This window comes from Diabrotica virgifera, chromosome 8 (assembly GCF_917563875.1).
Source record: "Diabrotica virgifera virgifera chromosome 8, PGI_DIABVI_V3a".
In the NCBI taxonomy this organism is placed as follows: domain Eukaryota; kingdom Metazoa; phylum Arthropoda; class Insecta; order Coleoptera; family Chrysomelidae; genus Diabrotica; species Diabrotica virgifera.
Window position 1 is genome coordinate 34,734,801 of NC_065450.1, and position 16,170 is coordinate 34,750,970.

Sequence of the window (16,170 nt, forward strand, 5' to 3'; positions counted from 1 at the left end):
TCAAAATTTAAGTTAGAGAAGTTACTATAACAATTTTAATACTGTTCTGAAGCTATTTTAATTTTTATTAAAATTTTAATACTGATATAAAAGGTAATCTCAAGGATAGTATAGATGCAAGAATTTGCTTTAGAATTTATTATCTTCAAAAGGATATAATGTGTAATCCACCGGTTCTCAACCTGTAGTAGGTATATGTGCCACTTGTGGTACGTATTAATATTTGCTGTGGTACGCACAATGCAAGAACACAAAAACAGCCAAAATCAGCACCGCATAAAATATCACAAAAAAATTAAGTAGGTGACTATAAAACTATTTACAATATTTACCTACGGACGGGAACAATGTCGAAATGCGATTATTAGATAACCTAGCTAGATAGGAATTTTGGGTAACAAAAATAATAATAAAATTTAGGTACCTACCAAAAATAATAAAAAGAATTTTGTGGTACATGATTCAAAAAGGTTGAGAGCCACTCGTACTCGTGTAATCCATCCTTAGCAGTCACAGCTACTACATAAATACATAGCTGCTATTCTTATACAGAACTAGACATAGAGCTTATTTGCTGTCAAATTGACGTTGTCAATTTGATTGACACATGACATACAAATGACAGACTTTAATCAACATCAAAATATTTACAAATTTTACAAATTAAACTAAACTAACTTTCAGAATTACAAAAGAATTTATAAGAGAAACCAAGTTACAGCGAAAACTTTATTCATTATCTGTTTTAATGGGGGCCACAGAAGATGATCCCTACGCAATCCCAAGTAAGAGTAAATTAAAGCTAAAATGTGATGTCTCCATCAAGAAAAAAAAGAAAAAGAAGGATAAGATGCTTGAGAAAGTAAATAAAACCTTGGAAAGCGAGAGTAAAGAGAGATCAGAAGAATCAAAACCGAAACAAACAAAAACTAAAGCCGAATTGGCTTTCTTACAACAGCAGGAAAAGATGGTGAGTTATACCATTCAATTATCATCATTGGCTTTACAACCCATGGTGGGTCGTGGCCTGTTCTAGAATCAGCTTACATTTCTTCCTATACTTCACCTTGGTTTCCAACTTCATACTTTTAATACTCATAAGGTGTCTTCCACCTGGTCCTTAAATCATGCTCTGAACCTGCCCCTTCTTCTCACTCTATCCGGTCTTTGGTTATAAATGTGTTTCGACAGCTTCATCTCATCGATTCTAAGTTGCCTAGCTACCAGAGCCTGTTTATTTTGATAGACTCAACAATACTAGGCTCGCTGTAAAGGTGGTAAAGCTCAAAATTATAGTGTCTATGCCTTAATCCATTTTCCTGCAGGCCTTTATGTCTTATGATTTTATGTTCAAAGCAGTCTAAACATTCTTCATCACTTTTTGTTAGCATCCACGTTTCTGATACATTAGTGAGTACCAGCATGATTAGAGTTCTGTATATCAATATTTTCTTTCTTTTTGTGACTATCTTTGATGTCAAAAGTGTCTTTAACCACAGTATGCTCTATTTGCTACATATATAGGTCTGTTAATTTCTGCAGTTACTGTATTACATTGGTTGATTTGTGAGCGTAGATAATATGAGACGCTCAGAGCAACAGTGGCCAGTAAGCCAGAAATTGAGCGTTTTTAGTTTTTAGATATTAATAAAAGCAGCAACATTCAAACACCACTGTTGCTCTGAGCGCCTCTATATCCCTTTCAGGCCTGAACTTTTTTTGAGTGAAAATGAAGTTTCCCTTTGAATAAATATGATATATGGTATCTAAAAAAGGTGTAAAAAATGCAGAAAAAAAATTCATAGTTTGAATTTCTCACAAATGACATATCACATTCGTGCTGTCGCAGCATGAACGCAGGATCGTAAGTGTTTGAAAAAATTTAATTTTATTAAACGTAAAACACCATTAGGACCAAATAAAAATTATTTTTATAATTTTTCAACATGCTATTACATAAGTACTAACTAAGTAACTAAAATAAAACAAAAATTTTTTGCTAAAATGTCATGTACTTCTATTGCCTCCTTGCTGAAGAAGAGCTCTTTGAAGGAACAGGTTCTTTATCCAATACAGCTTCTTCAATATCCTTGTCATCGGTGTTATTTTCAAGTATTTGAACTTCAAAAGCATTATAATTTTCTTTAAATTTTCTATTTCTGACTAGCTACCATCATTTAACAGTTCTAGAGCCAAATCGTGGGTGAGAGACACATCTGTAATTCGAAAAAATACTTGTATCATTTAAATAGAGAAAAATTAAGAAAAAGTCAAACCAATAAATATTTAGAATTTTTAATTTCCTGCTATTGAAAATTGAATGTGTGACGACAACTCAGTATCATGATATTCAAATATTATGGGACAAGATCTCTACAAACAAACCAATAATTTCTTAAATCTTGTTTATTATCTTGAAGTTAAAACTTTATCTATACCACAACCCCGTTACAATAACATAAACACTTATAAAAAACAAAATATCTTTTACTTACCTTTACCGTCTTATAGGGTGTTCTATTGCAAAATAAGTATAAATTCGTTAAATAATTTCAGTTACTCTGATAATACACGATAGACACAACATATTTATACCATCTTTCCCAGTAAAAATACGTTTATTTCGATATTGATACCCATATAAACATGAGCTCACGATCGTGTCAGCTGGTCAAGAAAGGGATAAGAACTCTTTTACTCCTTCGAAAGTATTATACCATTATTGAATGATAAATCTACAAAGATGTAACAAATGTTTGTGATTTACAAGTAGCAAAAGCTTCAGATCCGATTTTTAAACATAGTTATCATCACATAGGTTACACTTACAATATTAGTTTGTGTGAACGTCCATGTAAGTCATTAGAATATACTGAATTTTATCATGATTTTGTAAACACAGACTATGAAGGTCTCAATAACTATCTTTCAATGATACCTTGGGAAGACCATTTGAATTTGTCAAATGTTGATGATGCTTTAACAGAATTTTACAACATACTTAATATGTCACTATTTGTACCGGTCGCTGTTTGTACCGGTGAAAAAATTTAGAACTTCTAGTTATCCAAAATGGTTTGATGCCAACTTGCGTTATTTAGTCGTATAGAAAAAAAATGCTCATAAAAATTATTTAGCTTCCTGTAATCAAGAGGATTATGTGATTTTCTCAGAATTTAGGAGATTGTGTAAGGATCTATCAAATCAATGTTATAACACTTGAATGAATCAAGTAAATCATAATTTATGCAGTAATCCTAAGTACTTTTGGCAGTTTGTAAACAGTAAGAGAGCATCAAATGATTTACCAAATAGTATGTACTATGGTACTGCTGTAGCAACAAACGGACAACAGATTGCAAACGGTTTCCGTCAATTTTTTTCAACAGTTTATTCGCCACAATCAAATATTGATAACTTGGAAGTAAAGGGAAACAACAATCTTTTTATACCTAATTTTTCAATATCAGTGAAAGATATTTTCAACAACATTTTATCCCTACCCAATAAATTAAGCAGGGGTCCAGATGGTATTCCCGATTACTTTCTAAAGAACTGTATATATTCACTAACTAATCCTTTATATCTTCTTTTTGAGTCATTATTAAAGACATCAGTTTTCCCAACTTTATGGAAACACTCTTATATCTGCCCAATTTTTAAATCAGGTAATAAACAAGACATAACAAATTATCGAAGCTTTTGTAAACAATCCTCTATACCAAAACTTTTTGATAGACTAATGCACGATCAATTAAAATTTTATTGTAAAGAGCGTCTAATACACAATCAACACGGATTTTCTCAGAATAAATCAACAGTAACAAATTTAGTACTCTTTGAACAAAAAATATTAAATGCGTTGGAGAATAAAAGTCAGATGGATACTATTTATACTGACTTCTCCAAGGCGTTTGACAGAGTAGATCATAACATCTTATTAGGAAAATTAAATGCTTTTGGCTTCAGTCATCAATCCTTACAATGGTTCAATAGCTTTTTAAGAGACCGCACACAGCAGGTGAGAATAGGTTGTTTTAATTCAAATATAATTCATGTCACATCAGGAGTACCCCAAGGAGCTCACTGTTCACCTTTGTTATTTAATATATTTGTGAACGATATATCAGAATGTTTTAGAAATTGCGATTTCCTGATGTTTGCAGATGATTTGAAATTATTTAAATCCGTAGATTCAAATGTTGATGTAACATTAATTCAAGAAGATTTAGACCAGTTGAGTATTTGGTGTGAGAATAATATTTTGCATTTAAATGTTGCTAAATGCTGCTATATAAGCTTTTTTAGAGGTAATAAAAATTATGATACTTTTTACACAATTAATGAAAATTAATTGTCTTATGTTAAAACAATAAAAGACTTAGGAGTCATATTTGATGAGCAGTTGCGTTTTGTGCAACATGTAAATAATGTAACAGTAAATGCATTAAAATCTTTGGGCTTTATCATTCGCAACTGTCTGAGACTATCTGTATGGGCTTTAAGAACGGTATATTATGCTTTGGCTGTATCTAAAGTGGAATATGCATCTATTGTATGGTCTCCACAATACCAAGCTCATTCTACTACGCTGGAGAGATTGCAGAATAAATTTTTGAGAAATTGTGCATACAAATTAAACATACGCATTACTAATCATGATTATACCTATATTTTAAAAACACTCAACATGAATTTATTAAAAACTCGACGAGATAACTCTGATTTGGTATTTGTGTTTAAATTAATAAATGGTTTAATGTGTTGTTCTGAACTTCTCCAATCTATTAATTTATATGTTTCCTCCAGAAGTCTCAGACATGTTGATTTGTTTTATATACCTTTTCATCGAACAAACTATGGTATGCATTCGCCCATTGAGCGAACACTAAAAATTATAAACGAGAATAACTTGGAATTGTTTGGTGTCTCCTTGGCTGCTTTTAAGAATCGGATTAAAAGAGCTTGACGGTACTTTTTTGTTTATTTCAACTGATTTGTGTAATAGACGTAATATGTGTAATGGATAACTATTAATATTTCGATTTTGTTTAATGTGTAATAATTAAGATTTATTTTACTCTAGTTTATAAGAAATTACAGAGATTGATTTTATACTGTATGTTTTGTAATGGGGGTAATCCCGTATATAAATAAAAAAAAATAAACAAAGAGATTTTGTAAACCTGTAGCTATAAATACACTGGGGTGCAAAATTAACCAGACACCTTAAAAATGGGTCAATTGATGTCTCGAATTTCCTAAGCCTGTTGTCCGATTTAAGTAATTTTTTAATATGTTATAGCCTTATTCGTTATCAATATTGCTGTTATAATATTGTTACTAAACGGGTGAATTTTCATTGGATACCGGGTGTACCAATGAAACTGTGTTTTTTTCTCAAACTTCGCATCACTCTGTGGAATATTCTAGCATTTATAAAATACTGAAATTAAAACCCAACTATAGATTCATGTTTTTTCAACATTCTGTTTTTTTATTCATTCGCTTACATATGTTGGACCATAAAAAAGTTAGGTACTTTAACAATTACCCATGTTTTTCATGAATACAGGGCGTTTTTAAATAAGTGTGGCAAACTTCAAGGCGTAATTCTACATGAAAAAATAATGACAGTTTGCTTTATAAACCTATGTCCGTTTCTGAGATAGAGGGTGTTGAAATTTTTCTTACAAACTGACGATTTATTTATTGCTTTAAATCCGCTTAAGATATACAAATGAAATTTGGTGGGTTTTAAGACGTAGTTATTGTACATTTTTGACATACAAGTAAGAATTTAATATTTACCATTGGCGCGCATACGGGTACTATGAGCGGTTATATTACCCGTATGCGCGCCAATGGTGAATATTAAATGCTTAATTGTATGTCAAAAAATGTGCAATAACTACGTCTTAAAACCGACCAACTTTCATTTGCATATCTCAACCGGTTTTAAAGCAATAAATAAATCGTCATTTTGTCATAAAAATTTCGATACCCCCTATCTCGGAAACGAAGCATTTGCGGACATACCGTTTATAAAGCAAACTCTCATTATTTTTTTATGCAGAATTTCCTCTTAAAGTTGGCCATTATTTATTTAAAACACCCTGTATTGATGAAAAACATGGCTAGTAGTTAAAGTACCTCACTTTTTAGGTCCAATGTAAGTGAATGAATCAAACAACAAAATGTTGAGAAAACATGGGGCTATAGTTGGAATTTAATTTCAGTATTTTATAAATGCTAGAATGTTCCACAGGGTGATGCGAACTTTGAGAAAAAAACACAGTTTGATTGGTACACCCGGTATACAATGAAAATTTAACCGTTTAGCAACAATACTATTACAGCGATATTTTTTAAAGAATGAGGCTATAATACCGGGTGTCCACTTATATTTTCCCCCATTTTAACTGCCTATAACTTCTAAACGGTTCAAGATAGAAATATGCGGTTTTCGCTGAAATGTTTTATTTTATTAAAAGTTTTGTCTGAATGGATTGAATTTTTTATATCGATTTCAAATACGAAATAAAAAATGGCGGATTTTTGAAAAAAACTTTGTTGACATTTTTTTAATGGAACACCCAGTATATTTTTTTGTAAATTGAAAGAAAGGTCATTCACTTATCCAGCTATATAAGGTTTTTTAAAATCAGTTGTCAAATGACTGAGTAATTAATTTTTAAAATGAGTGGTGCAACGTGGATATCACATACCTAAATAACATAACTGAGCAAAATGATATTACGTTATGTGATTTCCACATTGCATCTCTCATTTTAAAAATTAATTGCTCAGTCATTTGGCAACCGATTTTAAAAAGTTTTATATCGCTGGATAGGTAAATGACCGTTTTTTCAAGACACAAAAAAATATACTGGGTGTTTTAATAAAAAAAGTCAACAACGTTTTTTTTTCAAAAATCCGCCATTTTTTATTTAAAAGCGAAATAAAAAATGGTCATTTACCTAAAAACTTGAAAAAACGGTCATTTATGTATCCAGCGATATAAAAATTTTTAAAATTGGTTGTCAAATGACTGAGCAATTAATTTTTAAAATGAGAGATGCAATGTGAAAATCACATAACTTGCTTAGTTATGTTATTTAGGTATGTGATATCCACGTTGCACCTCTCATTTTAAAAATTAATTCCTCAGTGATTTGACAACCGATTTTGAAAAACTTTATATCGCTAGATAGGTGAATGATCTTTCTTTCAATTTACAAAAGAATATACTGGGTGTTCTATTAAAAAAAATCAACAAAGTTTTTTTCAAAAATCCGCCATTTTTTATTTCGTATTTGAAAGCGATATAAAAAATTCCATCCATTCAGACAAAACTTTTACTAAAATAAAACATTTCAGTGAAAACCGCATATTTCTATCTTGAGCCGTTTAGAAGTTATAGGCAGTTAAAATGGGGGAAAATATAAGTGGACACCCGCAGGCCCGGACTGGGCCGCCGGCCCACCGGCCCGCGGGCCGGTGCGCCTGTTGCCTCCGTTAGTACCTATCCATTAAAAAAATTAAACGCTGAAAATTTTTTTTAATCTTTACACAAAGATTAGGGGGCAAAATTCCCCTAAAAACTGTTTTTACTTCATGAAGAAACAGAAACTGCTACAGAAACCTACATAATAAAGCCAGTGGGTACAACAAAATATAACTTGTATCAGGTATTAGATAATCAAATAGCACAGATACGACGCGCGGCGCCCTCGAAGACCATTTTTACGATTCGGGTGCCTTTCGTATGTATCAATATTCGCTGTTTTTATTATAATACATAGGCGCCCTCGAAGACCATTCCTACGATTTGGGCGCCTTTCGTAGGTATCAATTTCCGCTGTTTCTGTTATAATAAATAACTTAGATACGACGCGCAGCGCCCTTGAAGATCATTTTTAGATTCTGCAGTCTTTTATAAGTATTAATATCCGCTGTTTCTATTGTAATAAATAGCTTAGATACGACGCGCAGCGCCCTCGAAGATAATTTTTACGTGATGGGCGCCTTTCGTAGGTATCAATTTCCGCTGTTTATATTAAATACTTATAAAAATGATCTTCGAGGGAGCTGCGCGTCGAATCTAAGCCATTTGATTATCTGATACTTGATACAAACAGTGTTATATCCCACAATTGGCCTATAATAGATATGTGTAGTTTTCTGCGCTCCATAACTACATTATACATATAGGATTGTTGTGCCCCAGAATCCTAAGTAATGAAGCCAGTGGGTACAACAAAATACAACTTGTAACCTTGTATCAGGTATTAGATAATACATAATCAAATAGCCGAGATACGACGCGCGGCGCCTTCGAAGACCAATTTTACGATTCAGGTGCCTTTCGTAGGTATCAATATCCGCCCTTTTTATTACAATATAAGAGTGTTACATCTCACAATTATTGGCCTAAAATCTGAGTGCAGTCTTCTACGCTCCATAAACTACATTATACATATAGGATTGGCGCGCCATACAATTCTACACAATGAAGCCAGTGGGCATAGTAGAAACGCAACTTTGTCAGAATGTGCAAAAAGTGGCCATTTCAATGTTTGGTATAAATGTTTAAGAAATTCGATACGCCGCCTTTAAAAATAAGAGCTTGCCGATATTGTAACATCCCATTAATCATTAGTAATCAACTTGCATATTAGTACAGTTAAAATTATTAAAGAGTAAATTATTAAGCAAGAGAAATTTAACTTTTTTTCTACTTTTAAGGACAAAAATTTCATTTCCCAATTTCATTAGCGAAACCGAATTCAAAATTATTATACACATCATTTTTGAAACGCTATTTGGTTAAAATGTCTCATATTTGTTGGTAAAAAATATATTAATTTGTCTGGACTAAATTACGGTTTTGTTGATATCAGAGGACTTGGTATTCACACAGTGTTGCCAAACTCAATTTTGTTATATTCGGTTTAAATTTTCTAGCGAATTTCAGAGACGACTATACAACAAAATTTAACACACCTAGCTCGAAAATAGCACGGTTTATGTTACCCACATCCTCGCATCTCTGACCAATCAAGCCGAAAGCATCCTTCTAAAAAACCTCCTCATTTAAAAACCTCTTTAAATCGATATCCCCATCTTCTTGTTTCTTTCTTTTGCTTGTTAGTTCAAAACTCACATACTTATGTAAACTGAGCGATTCTTCTTCAAAAACAGTCCAAATTATGACCGTATTTAGAAGTGACGTTGAAACCAGCGAGATGTCCAGAAAGGATTCACTATTACTTCTCTCCGAACGTAGGTTTGATGTGTGAGATTTTCTGCTGCTGGTATACCTTCGAACCTGTCTCAGGATTTCTTCCTTTGTGATATCCCTGTCTATATCAAATATGTCCCCCTGGTCCTGACAGTCCCGGACGTTCTCTATTACGTTTCCCTCCGTGCGGGCCACGATTGTCTTCTTTAGACGCTCGGCCTGTTCTTTCCATGCCACTTCGAGGTTTAGGTCCCGTCCTCGTGTCTGTACTACTTTAGTTTAGCTTGAGGATTACTCTGCGCAGGATTTTCCACTTCCCTTCATGATCACCTTCTGCGTCACTACGTTCATACTCCTCCAGCGCGAGGTGAAGGTCCATACCCAGACGACTTCCAGGAGCATCCTAAGGTTCCTACCTCTGTAGCCTCCTTTATACTGTTAGGGACGCCTCTCTAGTCTCCAGTGTCTCCATGTCTTCCCTCAATTTAGAAATAATTGCCAGTAGTGTCTTGTCCCTTTCCGTCACTCCTTTCTCTACAGGGACCATAAAAATATTCTGACGATTTCCCCGGTTCTCTTTTTTCTGACTCTACCTTGTAATTGTGATCATATAATTAAGTTGGAGGTATCTCTCCTGATCTGTATGTATCTCCTGTACATACAACCAATTTCGGTTTTTCCTGATCAGGTCGTGGGACCTTTCCCCCTCACCTTAAAAGTCCAGGTTCCAAGACCACTACTAAGTCGCCTGCAGGTTTATTTCCTCTTCCCGGTTTGGCGGCCGTAGAGTAAAGTGATCATCTTCCAACTCGACTTTATAGTGTGTTAATTTTTTCAAAGCCTATTTTCCTTGGGTTCAGGACCGTTGCCTCATTTGTCTCTTTCTTTAACAAGTTATTGGGGGAAGAACTCTTCTTCTGTGTGGACACACAGGCGACTTCTCTTCTGTGCGGGTCGACTTCTCTGAAAGTGCCCTCCATGTCTTCGGTGAATCTTTTAAGGTTTTTACGTCATTCTTGATTTTGACTTTCGCATTTGTATGGTCGAACAATGGTTTCACTAATGATTCTTTCAGCTCCTTTGCAAGGTTGCCTCCGCTGAGTGATCCGTCTTTTTTAGGTCCCTGACCGGAATTCTTTCAATATATCCCCTTTTTCCGAAGTCTGCTTCTTCCTCTTTTCTTCTTCGCTGAGTACTTACCCTTTGGCCCCTTCACTACCTATGAACACCATATTATCATCTCATTCATAGCTTGTTCCAGCTGCATCACCACTGGTGACTCGCTCAATTGTCCCTTCGTTTTGTTTTATTTTCTCCTACGTGATTAAATACTTATCCATATAGTTCCCACAAGTAGGGGCGAATTATACTGCCCGGCGAGGCAGTGCGCCCTTGCCCACGGTAAGGCTTGAATTTCCAAGGGTTTCGTCAGTTCTCCGAGGGCTCCGTTTGCTGCCGTCTGACCTAGGTCATTCACCACTCAGGCACGGATCGTCTGACACCGTGTGGTTGCGGATTTTTTATCGAGGTTTAATATTCTATTATACCGGGTGTCCACTTATATTTTCCCCCATTTTAACTGACTATTACTTCTAAACGGTTCAAGATAGAAATATGCGGTTTTAACTGAAATGTTTTATTTTAGTAAAAGTTTTGTCTGAATATTTAATTTTTTATATCGCTTTCAAATGCGAAATAAAAAATGGCGGATTTTTTAAAAAAACTTTGTTGACTTTTTTTTAATGGAACACCCAGTATATTTTTTTTGTAAATTGAAAGAAATGTCATTCACCTATCCAGCGATATAAAGTTTTTCAAAATCGGTTGTCAAATCACTGAGTAATTAATTTTTAAAATGAGGGGTGCAACCTGGATATCACATACCTAAATAACTGAGCAAAATGATATTATATTATGTGATTTCCACATTACATCTCTCATTTTAAAAATTAATTGCTCAGTCATTTGGCAACCGATTTTAAAAAATTTTATATCGCTGGATAGGTAAATGACCGTTTTTTCAAGACAAAAAAAATATACTGGGTGTTTTAATAAAAAAATCCGCCATTTTTTATTTAAAAGCGATATAAAAAATGGTCATTTACCAAAAAACTTGAAAAACCGGTCATTTATCTATCCAGCGATATAACATTTTTTAAAATGGGTTGTCAAATGACTGAGCAATTAATTTTTAAAATGAGAGATGCAATGTGGAAATCACATAACTTCCTTAGTTATGTTATTTAGGTATGTGATATCCACGTTGAACCTCTCATTTAAAAAGTAATTACTCAGTGATTTGACAACGGATTTTGAAAAACTGTATATCGCTAGATAGGTGAATGACCTTTCTTTCAATTTGCAAAGGAATATACTGGGTGTTCCATTAGAAAAAAGTCAGCAAAGTTCTTTTCAAAAATCCGCCATTTTTTATTTCGTATTTGAAAGCGATATAAAAAATTCCATCCATTCAGACAAAACTTTTACTAAAATAAAACATTTCAGTGAAAACCGCATATTTCTATCTTGAGCCGTTTAGAAGTTATAGCCAGTTAAAATGGGGGAAAATATAAGTGGACACCCGGTATATAGAGTTTCATAGCGCTTTAAAAATTTGAAAAATTTTAAAAAGTGACTTCTATTGAACACCAATCATGATTTTTGTTAAATGTTTTTGAACCAGTAAATTCCTCTGTAGAAGCGGTTGAAAAATTACTCAAACTTTTCAAAAATTTGTTTGGAGTCTCAAGATAGCACCAATAAATGCAACGGAGTTAAAGGGATACTGGGAAACTGAAGCTATATTTTTAGGGTATCTTAATATAATTTACTATTCCCAACAAAAATAGGAAATTACTTTATGGATTTAAATTAAAATTAAATTTAAAAAAAATCACAAGTAATATTTACTTATTTACTTTACATGCGCTAGGATTTGAAAAAGTTTTATGTAAAGAAGGGGTCTAGCGCCTTTGTTTAGAGATTAAGTTAACGCCTTTTTTAGGATTTGGGTTGGCGCCTTTTTTAGGAGCCAGTCCGGCCCTGGACACCCGGTATATTAAAAAAATCACTTAAATCGGACAACAGGTTTAGGAAATTCCAGACATCAAAAATGAACCATTTTTAAGGTGTCCGGTTAATTTTGCACCCCAGTGTATCTATCTCAATATGTAAGTACTCTCTTATTTTTAAAATAGTAATGTTTTTGATTCTTGGCAGGGTTTTTTATTTTAGGCCATTTTGAGGCTGTCTCCCAATAGGAGGTTGGATATCATCATCATTATCTTTACTCTATCTACAGCTGCTCTGATGAGTTCTATTGAACTACATTTAAACCAGTTTATTAAATTTTTCAACCATGACACTCTCCTTTTTCCTATATTTCTTCCACCTCCTATCTTTCCCTGTATTATCAATCTTAGCATTTCACATCGTTGTCCTCTCATTACGTTTCGCAGATATTTCAAATTTTAATTTGTATTGTGTTTATTTTGTATTCTTTCTATATCCATATACTTCCTTGTTTATTTTCTTCTGTAATGTTCATGCTATTTTAAGCATCCTTTTGTAACACCACTTTAAATGACTAGCTTATTTATATGTTCTTACTTTAGTTTTCAGCTTTCAAGTACATAGGTACATAATATTGTAATATGGAAAACATCTAACATCCAGAGCTCGTACTCTCAGTTCTAATCTAAAGTCTTTAACGTCGAGGATTGTTTTCATTTGTACAAACGCATTTCTTGCTATTTCTATCCTGGTCCTTATTTCTGTTATTCGATATTATTTCCTGAAATGCAGATTCCCAGGTATCCAGGTGTTTCTATTTATCAATAATTTCTATCAGTACATCTCCCAAATGTATCTTTCTTTGTATATTTGTTTTCTTTGGTATTATTATGTATTGAGTCTTTTTTATATTCATTTTTAGACCATATTTTTCACAAGAACTGCTTGTCTTGTTTAGTACCTACTAGTTGGAGTTGTTCAGCAGAGCTTGCCATAATAATGGTGTCCATATCTTATGTTGTTAATAGTGTAATAGTTCTTCCGTTAATTATTATTCATTCACTTTTAGATAGCAAATGCTTCTAAATGGATTGTGAGAGATATGCTACAAAAAAGTTTAACTGCTTAATATTTAAGTTGCTTGTGTAAAACATGAACTAAAATATTTTATTTTTCAGCAAACTAAACGAATACTCGAGAAGGCTTCCCAAACCCATAAAGAAAGAGTAGAAAAATTTAATCAACATCTAGATGGTCTTACAGAACACTTTGATATTCCCAAAGTTTCCTGGACAAAATAGTACCTGTATATTCGAGTTATGTTTCTATTTAAATTTATGAAACTTTTATTTTGTGATTTTTTTTCTCTTTTTGTAATTTATTATTATAGTTAGTGTGGAGATGTAGATGAGTATCCATATTAATAATAAAAAATATGTTATATGATTTTTGTTTTGTTAAAAATAGTACCGTCTGTGTTAATTTAGGACTCACAAATTAACTTTTTTTAGAGAAAAGTTAAATAAAAGACACTAGGTATAGTCCCTCACCCTATCTAAATCTATTTTTGCAATGGAAGGGCTTTGAAAGCACCTGAGCCTTTGAGAAAAAACTTTAGTAAATCTTAGATTACTATAAAAAATTGGCAACATAGTTGTGGACATTTTCTTTGCATTACATGCTTGAAGAGCATCATATACACTAGTGGCCAAATTCTGGAAACTTTACAAAAATTTTAGTTTTGTTAGCAGCATTCATCTCGATGAAACTTGTTGCATTTGATTCGTAAAAGCCTTAGAAAACTTTGTGAACTAAAGTGATGATGACGAAATGAAAACTGCATTATTGAACAAGGAAAATGCATTTTCCGAAATGCATTTCAAAGTGTTGCAAAATGTTAAATTCTCACTTTGTCCATTAGTGTTAAGGGACAGCTTCTCCTCCAAAACATCATTGCCTATGTCCCTGTAAGTTGTATCCATATGGAAAACTTTTTTATTGTTAATTTTACGAAAAAAAGTTATTCTTCATAAAAAGCTCTGCTTGGTCCAGAACCTTAGATTTAACCATCAAATATCAAATTTTTTGAAAATTATACGAGGTATGTCATAAAATTTGAATTTCACTCAAGAGTAAAGTAGCTTTATTTTTCACAATATTGAACATTGCTATTATGAAAAGTTGTTTGGAATTAAAACCTATATTCTAGTATGCAATTACATCCTTCTATTTGAAAATTTTTTTTTTTTTTTTTTTTGAAAAGTTTTGGATAACTAACATTATTTTCAGTAATTTCAATTCAGACTCTTCAACTCTTTTATTATTAATTTTACGAAAAAAAGTGATTCTTAATAAAAAGTTCTGCCTGGTCTAAAACCTAAAATATAACCATCTAATGTCAAATTTTATCAATTTTATACGAGATATGTAAAAAAATATGAATTTCGCTCAAGAGTAAAATACGTTTATTTTTCACAATATCGAAAATTGTTATTATGAAAAGTTATTTAGAATTAAAAACTATGTTTCAATATGTAATTACATCCTTTTAATTGAAATATTCTGAACTATAAAGGTACTTTTCTTTTGATCTAAATTTGTCTTTTTTGACATACCTCGTATAAAATTGATAAAAGTTGATGTAAGATAATTGTATTTTAGGTTTTAGACCATCCAGAACTTTTTACTAAGAATCACTTTTTTTTCGTAAAATTAATAATAAAAGAGTTATCAGAATTGAAATAACTGAAAATGTTAGTTATCCATAATTATTAAAAAAAAAATTTCAATTAGAATTATGTAATTGCATATTAGAATATAGTTTTTAATTCCAAGCAACTTTTCATAATAGCAATTTTCAATATTGTGAAAAATAAAGCTACTTTACTCTTGAGTGAAATTTAAACTTTTTGACATACCTCGTATAATATTAAAAAAAATCGATATTTGATGGTTAAATCTTAGGTTTTGGACCATGCAGAGCTTTTTATGGAGAATGACTTTTTTCCGTAAAATTAATAATAAAAAAGTTTTCCATATGGATACAACTTACAGGGACATACTGTATATATGTATATATATATATAACAAACAAATGAAATAGAGAATGCGGAAAAATCCCCTTACGAACAATTCACACATCCACTACTTCGGGCTGGGAAAAATTTTTTGAATAGAATCGAAGATCCAAACACCAGCTCTTAGAAATGTGTTTCGCCCTCTTCAACCTCTATGGGCTCATCGGTGAAGATGAGAGGTTGAATATCTTCAGACACATTCCAATCAAAAAACAACATTCGAGACCTAGACATAGCAGGAACGTAAATCTACGCCCAACCTGACAATATATATATATATATATATATATATATATATATATATATATATATATATATATATATATATATATATATATATATATATCGTTAAAGTGGCCCCCAAGTATTTATATTCATTTATTTGTTTTATTGAGTTGTTTTTTATCTTCCAGTCTTCTGTTGTGTTTCCAATGACCATATGTATTGCGTTTTATCAGAATTAATTGCTTTCTCAGCTTCCATATTTTTCTTCAGATTTTTCATCGAGTTTACAATGTCGTCTTTGTCTTCTGCTAAAATTAGGCAGCATCCTTGTCGAAGTCTTTCATTGACTTTGAATGGGTCAATGATACCTAAATGATGTCTTAATAGTTTAATATGTTAATGATAACATATTAAAATGTGCTGATTAAAAAATGTGAAGTAATGCTCAGCATTAGCTATATTTGCTTATTTTGAGCTCAAAATAAGCACTACTTGGCCTACATTAAACAAGTTCAAAATAATTTCTTCCGTTATATTGCTTTTAAGCTTCATACATATCAGGACTACACAGTAGGGTGGAGCGCAAATTTATTTTTTCGAATTTCATTTTCG

General features: G+C 32.3%; 1 protein-coding gene across 1 annotated transcript; it reads left to right on the forward strand.

Moving 5' to 3' along the window:
* Positions 1 to 599: 599 nt before the first annotated feature.
* LOC114339113 (protein FAM32A) lies at positions 600 to 13,702 on the forward strand. The gene is made up of 2 exons (XM_050659424.1): positions 600 to 970; positions 13,435 to 13,702. The coding sequence occupies exons 1-2, from the start codon at positions 749 to 751 to the stop codon at positions 13,555 to 13,557; spliced, it is 345 nt and encodes a 114-aa protein (XP_050515381.1). The 5' UTR covers positions 600 to 748; the 3' UTR covers positions 13,558 to 13,702.
* The last annotated feature ends 2,468 nt before the right edge of the window (positions 13,703 to 16,170 follow it).